This window comes from Echinops telfairi, unplaced genomic scaffold (genome assembly GCF_000313985.2).
Source record: "Echinops telfairi isolate 266 unplaced genomic scaffold, ASM31398v2 ScPeMD7_70;HRSCAF=299, whole genome shotgun sequence".
NCBI lineage: Eukaryota > Metazoa > Chordata > Mammalia > Afrosoricida > Tenrecidae > Echinops > Echinops telfairi.
The window spans coordinates 17,376,589-17,393,439 of NW_022103968.1; the positions used below are offsets into that span (position 1 = coordinate 17,376,589).

Consider the following 16,851-nt stretch of genomic DNA (forward strand, 5'->3'; position numbering starts at 1 on the left):
CCAAGCCCACAAGTCCAACATTAACCCATTTACCCAACACTAGTCCACAAAGTCCTCCACCTCACAAAACAGAGGCAATGATGCCGACTGCAGGAGGAAAGCTGAGTTATGAACGAATAAGCATCTCAGCACTAGCAGGGGTCTCCACACGGCTGCTCCAGCACCCAGGGCTGCATCGGGATAGGTCCATGTGGCTTCTCCTTGGGGATGTCTTGTAGGAAGTCAATCTTGCAAGCTGAAGCAGGGAACTGCTAAGGCAGCTGCACCCTCAGCATTTAATCTACATGTCATACAATTCAATAGTTGAATCACATCAAGAAGAATTGTGCAGTCATTACCACAATCAATTCCTGAACATTTTCTTATTCTTTTTACTCATTGTTATCAGTGTAATTATTTTGTTTTCAGTACGGCAAAAATAGACACAAAACATTCTCCAATTCAACAACTTCTACATGTATAGTTCAGTGCCACTGATTAGACTTTTTGTGTTGCTACACCAATATTGACATCCTTTTCCAAGTTATTCCACTACCATAAACAACAACCCTTCCTCCTTCACCCACGGTGATCACTGGTCCACTAGGGTTTCTGTGTGTTTGCTGAACTCTTAGCAAGTGAGAACAACATGTCTTTCTTCTTTTTCTTCTTAAACAAAATACCTTGGAAACAAAGACTGACTGTGGGAAAGCATAAAGACATGTTTTGTGTCCAGAGCTGCAATGGCTAGAACATAGGATTTCATTCTGGCCCTGTTCCTGGTAAAGTGGCTATTGGCAAGTTACTCAGATTCTCTGATTCTCCATGCCCTCATCTCTAGTAAAAATAATGCCTCTCTCTGGCCCACCATCGTTGGAGGATTATATGAGACCCCATGTGTAGCTGTGCTTTGTCCACTGTGGAAATCTCTGCTAATGTCTGAGACCTGGCTATTGCTATGATATTTGTGATCTTGCAGCTTCTGCTAAGCGAGAAGCCCTCAGGGTCTGCTTATCTTACCTGTCCTCTTACCTTTTTGTTTGCCTGCTTTAGGGCTCTGCATTTGTCTGTAAAAAGAGTGGACGCGTGGCCTCCACTGCCCTTAACAGCATGATTTAGAGGAGCTCCCAAGTAGAAACAACTCAGGTGCTCATCAGCTGAGGAGTGGACAAATGAAATGTGATCTACTGTCTTACTGCGGGGAGGGGGAGGCAGAAAGCAATGAATCGCAGACACATGCTACAGGATGGATGATCCTTGAAAAGGTTACACAAGTGAGGGCAAGACAGACACTGTATGATTCCATCTATATTGAATGTCCAGGCAAACTCATAGACATGGAAGGTTGGTTAATGGTTTTCTAGAGCCCAGAGGCTTAGAGGGAACTGAAGAATGGCTGCTACTAAGTGATGAGTTCCTTTGGGATGATAAAAATGCGCACGTGTGAATATACTAAAAATCATTAAGCTATACCATTTAAATGGGTGGATTTCATAGTGAGTTCTATCATAATAAAGATTAATTAGGTAGGTAGGCAATCAGATAAATAGATGATAGATAGATATAAATTGAGAAAACACACTCCCACAAAGAGTAGAGCTACAACTCTTGCTTGTTCTTACTTTTCCCAGCATGCACCCTTGAGAGAGCTCCCTTGGAGAATATTTGACTATATTTGCCATTCTGATTAGGTCCGCTCCCTAATGGCTGTTGCTGGCTTTTATCTGGTTCCTTTGTGACAAGCTCCCTTCTCTGGCTCCTGTCAGTTGGTCGCACTTACCTCAGTGAACTCTTTAAGGACCCTGCCTCCCTTGCTATAAAATCGTTTCATGAGGGCTCAGCTTGGTTTCCCCAATGATTACATCTTTAACTGAAAACAAAACAAAAAATCCCTTGCTGTTGAGTTAGTTCCACCCCCTGGACTGTCCAAGGCTGGAATCTTTATGGAATCAGACTGCCAAATCTTCTTCCAGGGAGACAGCTGGTGGATTGGAACTGCTGACCTTTAGCTTAGCGGCTGAGCTTTCAACCCCTGCGCTACCAGGGCGCCTAGTTCCTAATGCGGTAGGTGCAGAATAAACCTTTGTTGAATGAATGGTTATTCACATAACAAATGGGTCCTCTTCTGATCCTTTAAATATTGGGTTCTAAATTTCAATATACATTTCAAGGTTTGTTTATAGTTCCCTAAGGAGTTCCAGTGGCCGAGTAAGCATTGGATTATTATCCACACGATTAGTGGTTCAAGCCCATCAGCCCCTCCACAAGAGAAAGATAAGGCTGCCTACTTCCATCAAGACATACAGCCTTGGAAACCCTATATAGGGTCACTATGAGTCAAAATAGACTCAATGGCAGTGAATTTGATTTGGGTTTGGTTTACATTTCCCTAGGACCAACCACTCCATGAGAGAAAAGGTTTGGTGATCTGTTCCTATAAAGATCACAGCTTAGGAAACCTGATGGCACCATTCTACTTTGTCCTAACTATGAGTTGGAATCAATTCAATGACACCCAACAGAAACCAAGAGCCTATAAAATAGCTGCAACAATATAACATACAATAACCAAGAAGGGGAGACAGGAGCAGGCAACATTTTGTGCTGTTTAGCATATGGTTGCTCTGAGCTAGAGCCAAATGGATGGACACAAACAGCGAATAGGGTCTACAAGAGCCTGGTCGGACCTTTGGGCTTTCTTGTGCATTTAATGTGTTCAGCAACTTGTCGAGAAAAGGGATAAGAGACATGTTCAAAATCACAGAGCTAGGGAGAGTGCAGACCTGCCCATCGTCCAAAGCCTTCCTCTCCATGGGGCCCAGCAGAGCTGGTGGCTTTGAGAAGAGAGGGGGGCTGGGAAGGACGAAGGACTAGAAAGGCTGAAAGTCACTACCAATGGAGGGTCAGTAAGGGATGAAGGCAAAACATCTCCAGTGGGGGTGGGGGAGCAAGTCACTTGGGTGCACGGGACCCTTTCAGGGCCACAGTCACGGGGTTGTGTACCCAGCCAGCACGGCTCACCCCCACTCAAGCCTTCCTCGCCCAGAGGGCTGTAAGAACTGTCTGGGCAGTTGAGAATCGGCCGCTCAGAATGCTCAGCTGTGGCCACTGCACTGGACATCAGAAGGGAGAATGGGGCTATGGAGCTCAGTGCTTCACGCCTTGAAGCCAAGAAGACACCACGGGCTGCATCAATAAACTGTAACTAGCGACAGGAGCTTGTCCTTGCGATCAGAAGGAAGCGTGTGATTGGCTGGCTGAGCTCGGCCTAGCAGGCCTTATCTCCGGCTGGTTATTATTTAATGAAAGAGGCTTCTCCTCCACCTTCTTCCTCTGATGTTTCAAAACTTGTGCTGCTTGTGGTATCTGCCTTGTGGGAGTGTGCCGCTGTCTGGGGATTTTTTTCTGGGGTTACTGCCGGGCAACCCAAAGTCCCCCAGCCTTTGGCCGCACAAACAGCTGTCCAGTCAAGCCAAACCTTGCTTTTGACGCAGACTGGGGCTGGCTTCTCCAGGGCTCCCCCAGCGTGGCTAATCAACTGATTGCAAACAAGCCCTCAAACATCGCCAAGCCAAGGCTCCAGGTATGTTCCAATGTTAGGGGCAGGGGTTGTCCAATTTCTTCACATGTCATGGCATTAGGGTAGTGGGGAGGTCTGGGAGGCAAAGTGGCAAGAGCAGGGCAGGCAGAGACAGTGGGAGGAGGGAAGCCGAGAAAAAGAACTCGCTCTTGGCAGCTAGAGAGAGGAGTCAACATGCTTGTTAAGTGACCTCCAGTCGCTGAGCTTCAGCATGCTGTGACACAGGGGTTCCCCACCTTCCTCGTGCTGCGATGTTTTCATACAGTTCCTCATGGGGTGGTGACCCCCCCAACCATAAAATGATGTTCCTTGCTACTTCATCACTGTCATTTTGCTACTGTGATGAATCGGGCGACCCTTGTGAAAGGGTCGTTGCCCCCCTCCCCCAAAGGGGTCGCGACCCACACGTTGAGAACCGCTGCTGTAATCCCCTTCCAGAGGTCTGGTTGGACCTCTTTTTAAAGCCTTTCCTCTGGCCAGAAACTTAAGAGTCCAGAGAGGGTTTGGGATGCTCTAGGAAAAGATCAAAGGTTGTCCCCGGAATGCCATGGAATGGATTTGCACAGAGGATGTGGTCTTTAAATGATCTGTTCGCCTTACCAATCCCCGGCCCCTGGTTGTGATGCTGGCTACAGAGATAAGGGTGGGGCTGGCCACCGATTGATGAGACCTGGTTGCCCACTTTGAGAGCTATTTGGTGTGTGATGCCTGTTCTCATCTTCATCCTAGTCCTAGTCCCAGCCCAGTGGGTTTTTCTGAGCCTCACCCGGGCATCACTTTACGTCGAAGGATGTGCTTGTTCTCGACGAGAGAGTTGGGCTCCTTGTGGTGCCTTGTGAACTACCTGGAATGCAGAATGGCAGGCCGAGAGGAGAGGACGGACAGTCTTCCCAAAATGTCGGGGCTGCTGAAGGTGGACAAAGAGAGGGTGAATGGAGCAAACACAGAGAAAGCAACAAGTGTACTAGCACAAAACGGATACGATTTTGTTGTTGTTGTTTCAAATGGTAGACGTACAACGTCCCCTAGGCATGACAGGTTAGGAGCTAAGCATGCTGACTCCCTTTCCTTTCTCTACTCCTGATGTATCTCGTAATTCCTAAGGGTGTGCATGCTTGCAGCCTTAATTCCCAAACATCAGTGTTTGGGTTGTTGGTGAGTTTTTAAGCTGTGGTAGGAGGTCACCCTGGCTCTGACCTCCAAAGACTCTCCACAGACTGGAGAACTCTTCTTCCTGTGGACTAAAAGTTGTCCCGGGAGCTTTCTCGGCTGGGTCCCCATCGCCTTCCTAAAGCTATTCAGAGTAATCGGGCTGAGAAGGTCTCCCAGGGGAAGCCCGCTCTGCCCTCATCATTTTAAGGTAAATGCCAAGGCATGGCGGATAAGCCCAATGCAGGAGTTAGATCTCCTGGACTTGGGCTTTTTTGCCCTGTTGGGAACATTTTTTTTTTCTCTTTGCCACTCCAAATGCTTATCTCTCTGGTCTCCTTCCCCTACCCTCCTGCTTCTCTGTCCTCACATCCACCAGGGTTCAACGGTTAGATCTGTCGTGGGAGAGATATACCTCAGTCCTTGGCTTCACACGAGAAAGAATTCACTCTGAAGCCTGGATTGTGATCCAGGTTCACACAGGCATCCTCAGGGGCCCTCACCCTTGCACAGCCTGCCTAGAAGTTGCTCCAGAGAGAAAGTCACGCGGTGGGTTCCAGGATCCACGATCCTGCTCGACCCCATTGGCTGAATTGAATTCGCCTGGCCCAGATGGGCCAATCCAGGTATAATGCCCACCTAGGTGTACCACACCTTCCTGGCCAGCTCAAACCTTTGAGCACGCGCAATGGATGCTCCAGTCCTTATGCTAGCTGCATAACAGACCCTGCCAGATAGGGGACTTACAGGAGGTATTAGAGGACAAGGCAGCGATCAGAGCCTAGACTTTCACTACCATGCCACATGAACTACGTGCCTACATTCACGTTGACTACGTGAATGCATGTGCATGCTACCAGACTGATGGTCATGACACTGGCAGTTCTGCACTTTCTCTGTTGGCCTAATCACTCAGCCAAGTCTTCTGAGCACCAGCCAGGGGCTGGGTTTGCAGAAGACCAAGGTCAGCAGCACTGTCTATCCTCCGCCCCCACCCTCATCCCCAGCAGAGATACTTTCAGTGTAGAGCACCCTCCTTTGTGCCAGAATCCTTTTCCCCGTCCATCTCTCTCCACCTTTCTATACAGGTCTAACCCGGTATGGATCTCCTCTGCATGCTCGTTGGAGAGCACGTCTTCTCTTTATCATTTTTTAACCCGCTCAGAGGGGGGATTGGCCTAGCCCTGGAAGACACATGTAAGGAAACCCACCATGTCCCAGCTCACTCCCTTACTGCCCTTGGGTCAATTCCGACTCCCCTGGCCTATCTCATTCTCTTTGGGAAGATACAGTCCGTATGGAAGTTTAAAGCATGATCAAAAAGCTCATACACATAAATAAATAGATGCTCCCAGTCTGAGATGAGGAGGAGAAGAAGGGAGTTGCTTTAGATGAGAGTGAAGAACTAGCCCAGAAAGGCCTCCAGGTTGAGCCCCTGAATGTGAGCACCCCTGCCTTGATCAAAAAAGCTTACTAAGAGCATCTCTCTGGGATTTTGGAGAGTCCATGGCTATAAACCAAGGTTGGATGAGATCATTCCTAAGACTCAGTCACCGTCTCTGGCATTTTATGATTCTGTTGATCACCATCAGAGGCACCATGAGCTTAGGGCTACATGAAACCTGGGCCATCTGACTTCTTCCCCAGCTGCCTCTGCTGATGGAGAGAGTCTGGACCCAAGCACAAGGAAGGTGTGGAGGTGGCCCATTTTGTTCCCTGGATCCCCTTCCTCTCAGCAACCGCTTCCATCCTCTCCCAGCTGGAACACAGTCTTCACTCCTCAGAGTGTTCTTGCATCAGAAGAAAACCTTACGACCCCGGGGACTGGGGATAACAAACAAACAAGCAGAACAACAAACATAAGTTTTTTCTACTCATAGCACTTAATGCAGTGACTCTCAACCTTCCTAATTGTAAGGCCAGCCATGGGTCAGGTCACGGATGGTCGGAGGGTGAACAACCCCACCCTACATGGAAATGGAAACTTACCAGAGACAGTTCCCAGAGACAGACCAGGAACCATCTGTGGCTCAACAATGAACAGAACCCGGATGCTGTTGACTGTCTCTGGACCTGCATCTGACAATTGCCCAACCCCATCCCAATGAGAAATTCCATCCTGTGCAGTCCGCCCAAAAACCCCCACTCTAAGTTTGCATATAAGCTTCTCTCCTCCTACCCTGGGCGCGACTTCACTGACCCCGCTCTTGGACCTGTGAATCTCTCCCAGGAGTGCAGAATAAACTCCTCCTCGTCCTTCTTTCTTGCCTGGCCTCAGTTTATCTTTGCGGTGAGCCTAATATTTGGTGCCGAGACGCGGGGGGAGTGAGCTCCCTCTTAGCTGCCCAATGCAATTCTGGGAAGCGCTCCTCTCCTGCTCACCCCAGGGATCCTCGGCTAGACTCCATTCCGGCAGCACAGACAGTAAGTCCCAACCCATGTCTATTTCTTGTGACCACCCCCCCTGCTGGGCTCTCTGTTCGTAACTGCATGGCCACATCAGAGATCGCCCTCCATTTTCCTGTCCAACCCAGGGTGGTAGTGGAGACGTACATCCCTGTCAACCCTCCAGTCCTTATCCGTCCATAGCCAAGGGTAAACGATTGGGACACTGGTCCTTTAGCCTTGACTATTGGTCTCCAGAGATTAGCCATGGGTAATCAAAATTCTAAAATTGAACCCCCCACCCCCGACACCGCTAGGGTGCCTCCTGTCTAACCTCACTAAACTGGGGGTGGCGCTGGACATTCATCCAAAGTGCCTCATCTCTTTTTCCACAGTTGAGTGGCCCCAGTATAATTTGGAAAACGGGTCTAAGTGGCCCAAACAAGGGACTTTTGATTTCAATATTTTAACCGATCTAAGTAACTTCTGCCAAAGGACTGAGAAATAGTCTGAGGTTCCATACATTCAGGCTTTCTTTGTTCTGCGCTCCCGCCCTTCATTCTGTACTTCCTGTTCTCCTTCCCAGGGACCCCTAGCCTGGGAAAATTCTTCTTCTCCTCCCGAGCCACCCCCTTCTTCTCTCCCCACCTTTTCGGACCAACCTGACCAGTCTGAGCACCTTGATTCACCTCCTACTGGCCCTCCTCCTTACCCTGGCCTCCCACGCCCTCCTTCCCCCACCCCGACCACTTTTCCGCTTGCTGGCTCGGGTGACCCTAAACCCCCACTCACCTCGCCTCTCAGTAAAGACACCCGATCACAGAATCCCCCTCTTTGTCTTCTCTGAGACAAAGAAGGGGGTGTTCATGTCCCATTTTCTCTTACTGACTTTTCTCAGATTGAAACCACTTTCTTTCTCTAATGATCCCACCACCTATATTAAGGAGATTTGATATTTAAAACTTATGATTTGTCCCGGCATGATATGTTTTGTAATCCTTTCCTCTACCCTAACCGTGGATGAAAGGGAACGTGTTTTTCTTGCTGCTCAGCAGCATGCCAACCAGGTCCTTTGAACCGACCCCCCACACGCCCGTCAGCACTGAGGCTGTCCCCAGGCGGGAGGCTGGTTGGGGTTATCAAATTGACACTCATGCAGGCAGGGACGGATGTGCCCTCCGTGACAAAATGCTTCAGTGTGTTTTAGCTGGGCTTCAGGCAATTTCTCATAAGGCAGTCAATTTTAACACACTCAGAGAAATCACTCCAAAACATGACAAGAATCCAGCCACCTTTTTAAGCTGTTTAACTGATGCCCTCACCCAATATACCTGCTTGGACCCAGCTTCCCCGGCTGGGGCTATGGTGCTCACAACCCATTTTATTACCCAGCCAGCCCCAGACATTAGAAAAAAAGCTTACGAAGGCCGAGGATGGCCCTCAAACCCTGGTCTGAGATTTGGTAAACATGGCATTTCAGGTTTTTAATAGCTGTGAGGAGTCAGCCTGAGGGAGATGCCTCCGACAGAAGGTAAATTTTCAAACCCAAGCCTTAATGGCAGCCCTGCAGCCAATGGCACCCCAGAGTGGGCCTAGAAAAGACGTGCAGGGTGGGGGTGTAAGGGAGGAGCGGCTACCACCTGGCGCCTGTTTTAAGTGTAGAGAAAAAGGACACTGATCATGGAAGTGCCCCAAGTCCCGGGCCCCAACCCAACCCTGCCTGGCAAGTGGTCAGGATGGTCACTGGGAGTCTGACTGTCCATGGAAAAGCAACGGGCCCTATACGCCTCAACGTGGGGGGACCGTCCTTCCAAAGTCTGACTCACTGCTGGCCATGTAGATTTTTTTAGACAGAGCCCAGACTCAATGACCCCCATCACCCTCACCAAGCCCAGCGTAATGCTCAAAGCAGCGGGTAATTCAGTTTCCTTCTAAATAGGCACAAGGGATACCTACTCTCTCCTGCCCTCCTTTTTGGTGCATAACAATCCTTCCTCAATCTCCGTCAAGGGTATTGATGGCAAGCCTACCCGCCCACAGTGCATGGGGCCTTTATTTTGCTCTCTTGATGATACCCCTTTTTACCCACTCTTTCTTTATAATTCCCTCATGCCCAGTCCCCTTATTAGGGAGAGATCTTTTAAACAAACTAGGTGCTTCCTTATACCGTACCCCCAGTCCCACCATGCGCCTACTTTTGCCTCTGCTATCGGCCCAGAGTGAACAGCCCTTGTCATGGGTCCCCATAGTGCCTACGGTTAATCCAGTAGTATGGGACACCTCTACTCCCAGTATTGCTTTTCATCCCCTCCCCATTTTTATATGCTGGGGAGACCCAACTGTTTTTCCTTCCCGGTCTCAGTTCCCCATTTCCCTAACCCACACAAGGGCTTTAAACCCATTATAGAGCGCCTCCGTGCTAACAACCTCCTCACTGCTGTCCACTCTCCCTGCAACACTCCAATTTTACCAGTAAAGAAATGGAATGGTGCTTATATCGCTTGGTCCAGGATCTGCGCCTCATTAATGAAGATGCTATCTCCATACACCTGGTAGTTCCCAGTCCCTATACTCTTTTGTCCCACATTCCCCCCTCCACTATCCATTTTTCTGTCCTCGATTTAATGGATGCCCTTTTCACCATCCCTCTTGACCCAGCTTGTCAACATTTGTTTGCCTTTATGTGGGGGGACCCAGACACCCGTAAAGCTTCACAATATGCGTGGACTGTCTTGCTCCAGAGGTTCTGGGACTCTCCCCATGTTTTCGGCAAGCGTTGACTCTGGTCCTCCAGGCATGTAGGTTCTTTAGAGACTTCTAGAACACATACAGCCCAGCTCCTTCATTTCGTGGCTTCCAAGGGATACTGAGGATCGGACTCTATGGCACAGTTATCATGCACTACTGTTACTTATTTAGGCCTATGCTTAACACCTGCCTCCCGGGGTTTAACGGTGGATCCAAAGCAGACTCTTAAAGTTCTTCAACCGCCTACCTCAGCTGATCAAATGTTCTCTTTTCTTGGTTTTCAGGGATTTTTTTTTTTTTTAGATAGCTGATCCCTAATTTTTCCCCTATGGCCCAGCCTCTAATGAAGCTGCCATATCCGCCCCCAAAGGAAACTTAGCTTCCCTGTGGGAGGTCGCCGCAGCTTTAAAAAAGCTCCAAAAGATACTTTTAGGGCCCCTGCCTTTGTACTTAGCTAACTCTGGCAAACTCTTCCATCTCTTCACTAGTGAGCAGCAGGGAATTGCAACTGGAGTCCTTGCCTAACCCTTAGGGCCTGCCCACACTCCGGTTGCCTAGCTTTCCACACAGTTGGCCACCACGACAGTCCTGAGTTGGCAGCCTTGTCTTCGTGCCAGGGTGGCCGCAGCCGTCCTCAAGAAAGAAGCCCTTAAAATCACCCTAGGACAACCCGTCCAACCGTTTCCCCTCACAGGCTTTAGAACCTGCTGCCACACTGCTTTCTTTCCCTACTTCCACCAGGTCTGATACAAGAAATCCATTTGTTTTTCCTTGAGAACCCTAATTTGGATTTGTTTCAGTCACCTTCCCTTAATTCAGCCACTCTTCTCCCCGTTATTTCTGTTGTATCCTATGACCACTCGTGCCCACAGGTCATCGAGGAACTTGCCATGCCTCGATTGGACCTCCTGGACCGGCTCTTACCAGACCCTGACTTTACCTTTTTGTAGATGGCAGCTTGTATGTGGACCCTCAGGGGCACTGACAGGCTGCATATGTGGTCGTGTCCCTTGACAAGACGTGGGAAGCCAGATGCCTCCCAAAAGGCACAACTCAGAAGGCTGAACTCATTGCCCTCACTAGGGCACTGCATTTGGCCAAAGGGAAATCAGTTAACGTATATATGGACTCCAAGTATGTATGCCTTTTTAATCTCATATTGCCACAAGGCAATCTGGCAGGAAAGGGGATTTTGTCTACCAAGGGATCCCCCATAGTCAACAGTAAATTAATTTCTTGCCTCCTAAATGCCCTCTGGTTACCTACCCAGGTAGCCGTCATTCACTGTAGGGTTCACCAAACTAGCAACTCCGCAGTCACACAGGGAAACAGCAAAGCAGATGCTGTGGCTAGGAACCTTTCCACAATCCCTGAACAGCCGGCTCCTATAATGTTTTTAACTTTATCCAGTCCTCCTACACGCCCAAGGAATGGGAAGCCTTCACCAACCGGGCGGTACGGTCACCCTAGAGGGCTGGATAATGGTTGACAACAAACTTGCTCCTCCCCAATTACAGGGTCTAGATGTCATGCGACAGATCCACCAGTCTCCCCACATCGGAGCCTAGCCCTAGCCCAGTTTTTGCAGCCACTCTTCTGTACCCCTTTTAAAGCTTAGCTGGTCCATGCTGCCACTGACTCTTGCTCAATTTGCAAAGCAGTTAGCACACGGGGGTGGGGCTCAAACCTTCTTTTCCAACTCACCAGATGTAGGGTCACCTACCAGGACAGGATTGGCCGATTGACTTGACACGCATGTCACCACATAAAGGAATCAAGTTTCTTCTCGCCATGGTTGACACCCAACCCAAAAGGAGACTGCTGACACAGTCACGGACATAAGCCCCCAAAACATAACCCCAAGGTTTGGTCCCCCCCATTCAATTCAGTCCAATAACGGACCAGGCTTTCTGTCCAAAATCACTCAGCAGGTGTCCTTTGTTCTTGATATTAAATGGAAACTCTGCACCCCCTGTCAATCACAGTCTCCCAGAAAGGTGGAGCATATGAATGGAATTCTCAACAGCCATCTTTCCAAGCTTTCTTTAGAGCAGCGGTTCTCAACCTGTGGGTCGTGACCCCTTTGGGGGGGTAGAACGACCCTTTCACAGGGGTCACCCGATTCATAACAGTAGCAAAATGGCAGTGATGAAGTAGCAATGCAAATAATTTTATGGTTGAGGAGGTCACCACAAGTCAAGGAACTGTCTGAAAGGGTCAAGGCATGAGGAAGGTTGAGAACCACTGCTTTAGAGCTTCCAAATCATGGGTAGACCTGCTACCCCTGGCCTTAGCACGCCTTCATGCTGCTCCTCAATCCCCATCTTTTCTAAGCCTGTTTGAGTCAATGTATTTTAGGCCTTTTCTTCTCAACCACAACCTGCCTGTTGTAGCTCTCCCATCCATCAGCGATGTGTTTACCCTATCTTTCTCTCTTAACACAGTGACTTCAGGAGCTGGTGGTGAGGTTCCTGCCTCGCCCTGAGGACACAAACCACACTTCTCAGGTGCCCACACTGCAATCTGGGAACTTGGTGCTCCTGAAAGCTCTCCACCCCAAACCTTTACAACCTCAGTGGACAGGCCCCCACATCGTGATCCTGACCACCCCCACGGGAGCAAAGCTTTTGGGAGATGCCTCATGGTACCCCCTGTCCCGGCTCAAGAAAAGCCCTGAGCAACATGACCTTTACACTCGTAAGATGCTGGGCTCCACCAAGGTCCGCCTTAGTCGGCCCCCTCCTACTTCTCCTCCTCCCTCCCTTGAGCCACACCAGGCTCGAACTTGAGCTGGTCACCCCTTTCCTGTGGCAGTTCATTATTCGGGAAACATATTGGAAAGACAATGCCGCCCGCACACATGTGGTTGGAACCGGGAACTGCGTACCAGCAGAATGCCAGACACAGGTTGCAATTACCTTTCCTCCCGGCGCCCTCAAGTCATTAACCCCGGGTTTCTCTAGCCCAGCCTTATGCTTCCTTTATGACCAAACTGAGACATACTGCAGCTGGTGGGCAGACACGTATGGTGGCTGTCCATACTCCTCATGCAAAATGCACCTGGCACTGGACTGGAACAAAGAACTCAGCATTAACAGACAGGGTCTTTTTGTAGGGGACGGTAAGGGAAACTTTAGAATCAACATCCCAGACCCATGGGATCCAAGGTGGGCATCTGGGGTAGAAGGGAAATTGTATTCTTGGCGATGCAGCGCTAAGCCCTCGGGGACGATTCATATTCACCGGGGGTACATTAGAATTGCCCCCAAAGGCCTCCAGGACTTACAAGAACCATCCCTCGTCATTTTAGAAAGTGAGCAGTCCTTAAATGACCACTTGCCACCTAAAGAATACCTGGGGGCCTCATTGTCCCCTGACCCCTTTACCTGGCTCAAAACAGTACAAGAAGCTGCCACCCTCCTTAACGTGCCGGGCTTTACTAATTTGTCTAAATGCTTTCTTTGTGCCCCATTGCAGCGACCTCTATTAGCCGCGGTGCCCCTAACACACTTTACACCCTCCAACTCGACTAAGGCGTGCCCCCCTCCTTTAAAGGAAATTCCCTTGTACCTTCCTCCCAACACCAGTGATAATGGGACCCACCCCATTTGTTACCATACAACATTCACAAGTTTTAGGTGCAATGCCACCCGAGGCATCACAGGTATTGTCAGGGCACCACCTGGCACATTCTTTTGGTGCAATGGGACCCTCTATAAGTGTATCAATGGTTCCTCTCCTGCCCCTTGTATTCCAGCTACTGTAGTCCCCCAGCTCATGCTGTATGGGCAAGCTGAGTTGGAAGACCTGGTATCCCTCTTCCCGGAACCACCTCGGCACGAAAAGAGAGCAGTCTTTTTGCCCGGGGTGTCCTTGGCCTCATCCTTCGTAGCTGCAGGCCTAGGGAGCGGTGCTTTGGGCCCTAGTGTTGTTACAGCGCAGGATTTTGAAGATCGCCTGCGCCTTGCAGTGGAGACCTCCTCGGCCTCCACAGCCTTGCTTCAACGACAGCTCACCTCAGGAGCGCATGTTGCCCTGCAGAACAGAAGAGCACGAGGCCTTCTTACAGCGGAAAAGGGTGGAGCCTGCCTATTTCTCCAAGAGGAGTGCTGCTACTACATCAATGAATCTGGTCTGGTTGAGCAAAATGTGCAAACCTTAAATAAATTAGGCGAGAACCTCTGGCGGTATAAACAAACCACATGAAACTGCCTTTGGTGGCAGCAGTCGCCACTAACGGCATCGGAACGCCCCTAGTGGGCCCTCTCGCTGTAATTTCTCTCTTATTTCTTTTAGTTCCCTGTTTCTTTAAATTTCTGCAAGGCCACCTTTGAGAGATGACCAATGTTGCAGCTAACCAGCTCTTGCTTCACCCGTACTTTCCACTGCCCAATGACCTACCTCTGCCTGACCAGGCCTATACCCCTCTTCGCCCCCTGCCAGCAGGAAGTAGCTAGACTGAATCCAGCACCCATATTATCACCAAAAGGCCAGAATGTAAGGCTGGCCACAGGTCAGGTCAAGGATGGTCGGTGGGTGAACACCCCCACCCTGCCTGAAAATGGAAACTTACCAAAGACAGTCTCCAGAGACAGACCAGGAACCATCTGTGGCTCAATGAATGGAACCCAGATGCTGTTGACTATCTCGGGACCTGCATGTGGCAATGGCCCAACCCCAGCCCAATGGGAAATTCCAGCCAGTTCAGTCTGCCTGAAAACCCCCATCTAAGTTTGCATATAAGCATCTCTCTTCCTAGCCTGTGTGCTACTTCACGGGCCCCACTCTCGGACCTGTGGATCTCTCCCGGGGGCGCAGAATAAACTCCTTCTTCTTCTCTCTTTCCTGGCCTCAGTTTATCTTTGCGGCGAGCCTAATGCTGCCCTTCCCCCCGCCGAAAGTAAGACATCCCCCGAAAATAAGACCTACTTACAGTTTTGCCTTTTGCTGAAATATAAGACATCCCCCTGAAATAAGACCTCCCTGAAAATAAGGCCCCCCAAAGCTACTGTAACTCTGGACTCTGGACCGTAGTGGCAGATGCTACCATGAAGCTCACTGTTGGCCGCAGCGCAGCCAGAGCAGACAGGAAGTGCGAGGTCTCTTTTAATAAAACAATAAACAATAAATGTGTACCATATTCTTCTTCATGGAAAAATAAGACATCCCCTGAAAATAAGACCTAGCGCATCTTTGGGAGCAAAATTTAATATAAGACACTGTCTTATTTTTGGGGAGACAGGGTAATGCTACAACCCTTCAATACAGTTCCTCAGGGTGTGGTGACTCCCCCCAACCATAAAATTATTTTTGTTGCTATTTCATCGCTGTAATTTTTCTACTGTTATGAACCGGGTGAGCCCTGTGAAAGGGTCGTTGGACCCCCAAAGGGATCGAGACCCATAGGTTGAGAGCTGCTGACTTAGTGTCTAGCCTGGGCAAGAAACCCACCTGGGTCAGGCTCTCTGCTGGCCCAAGGTCAGGCAGACTGGGAACTGCACAGGGAACTGAGGATTAAGGGGTGGCTTCCCTGTGAGCAAGGAGCCTTAGGCCTTATCATCACAGCTGCTGGGCTGCGCATGGGTGCCTCCAGCACTGCTTCCTCCCACCCACTCAGTAGCTCCCAGCCTGCCCCCAGCCCCCAGGGCCCCTTGTCCCTTTGGCACTGTACACAGTCCTGTGGGAGCTCCATGGCCAGGGCATTTGTGGCAGCTCGGACAAAGAGAGCTGGTTAGCATTTTTATCAGACAAAGCCCGAAGCCCTGAGAAGTGGTGGGAAGAAAGGCAAAGCACACTCAGGGAGGCAAAGAAGTCATTTGCCTCAGGCCCCTTCCGCCCCTCCCACCCCAGAGGCATATCAAGTTCTTCTCCACTCTCTTTCCTCTCTAGAGCTGCCTTTAAAAAACAAACGATATTCCGGTAAAACAGATTTTAAAAATGTGCCACTTTAGGCATTTTCCGTGCTGGACACTCAGTATATCGCAGAACCATGACCTCTGTCTGTTTCCAAGTGTTTTCCCGTTGCCCCCAACAAAGGACCTTTAAGCAGTAACTCCCCACTCCCACTTCTTCTGGTCCCTGATAGCTTGCCTCTCCGCCTCTGCCTGTTCTGGGGAGGATTAAACCGTATTTGCTCTTTTGTGTCTAAATGGTTTCAGTATAATCTTTTCAAGGTTGGGCCACGCCCGTAGTGTCTATCGGGAGCAATGTTTCATTCTGTGTCTGTCCCCTCACCCGTTGGTCTCCTGATGAATGTCTGGCCTCTTTCTCCCTTCGGCCTTTTTTCTTGGTGTTAGCTGGGAGGGTTGGGGGGTGGCTTACGGTGTTTTAGCTAATGGTGCAAGAAGGGAGAGATCGTAGTGGCAAAACAGACTGTAGGATGAATCCTTCAAGACAGACGGCTCTTCTGCCCAAGAATGAGAGAGTTGAAAACTTGTGTGGCGAGGGGACTGTAAAGGTGAGGGGACTGGCTGCTGAAATGGTAGGGTGGTACCAGGCAATGGATGGTAAATAGTCCACCTGACAGAGTAATGTCCCAAGAGATTTTGCATGGCAAGATGTGCTCTAAGGCAAACTACTGCAATGGGTGGGGTTAGTCTGACAGGGTATTTGTGATAGGAAGCCCACCCTCCCTGTTGGATTCCAAGAATCCCGCTCATCCTACCCAGGCGAATCCCAGTTCTCCCACCACCAGCAGCATTTCAGTCATGCTGAGCCAACACTAATTAAAAGCTCCCATCACCCACCCTGGGCTCTGCAAGGAGCAGGCCAGCAAGAGCCCTCTCCCAGCTGCGCTCCTCCCCTGTCTTTGCACACTTGCTTGTTGAGCTTGTGATTGGGCAAGCGGCCAGCACCCTGGGGGACGATGGGTGGGAAGTTTAGCTGAGACAGGCTGTGTATTTGCCTACAAAATCCTGCCAGGAATCAAGCTAGTGGAAAAATCACCCATTTCCGGTGGGCCGGGCTCCGGTGCATTCCTGCATGGGTGTTCCTGGGCAGGGGAGGTTGCT

At 49.9% G+C, this 16,851-nt stretch overlaps 1 protein-coding gene across 1 annotated transcript; it reads left to right on the forward strand.

Annotated features, from left to right (window-relative positions):
• Positions 1 to 3,512: 3,512 nt before the first annotated feature.
• Positions 3,513 to 14,684, forward strand: LOC123521839 (endogenous retrovirus group FC1 Env polyprotein). The gene is made up of 2 exons (XM_045291592.1): positions 3,513 to 3,562; positions 12,286 to 14,684. Exon 2 carries the CDS (start codon positions 12,476 to 12,478, stop codon positions 14,045 to 14,047), a length of 1,572 nt encoding a protein of 523 aa, XP_045147527.1. The 5' UTR covers positions 3,513 to 3,562; positions 12,286 to 12,475; the 3' UTR covers positions 14,048 to 14,684.
• The last annotated feature ends 2,167 nt before the right edge of the window (positions 14,685 to 16,851 follow it).

Bases quoted from the DNA above. Each gene is read 5' to 3' on its own strand.
- LOC123521839 (XM_045291592.1), top strand. From the start codon at position 12,476: ATGCCTCATGGTACCCCCTGTCCCGGCTCAAGAAAAGCCCTGAGCAAC.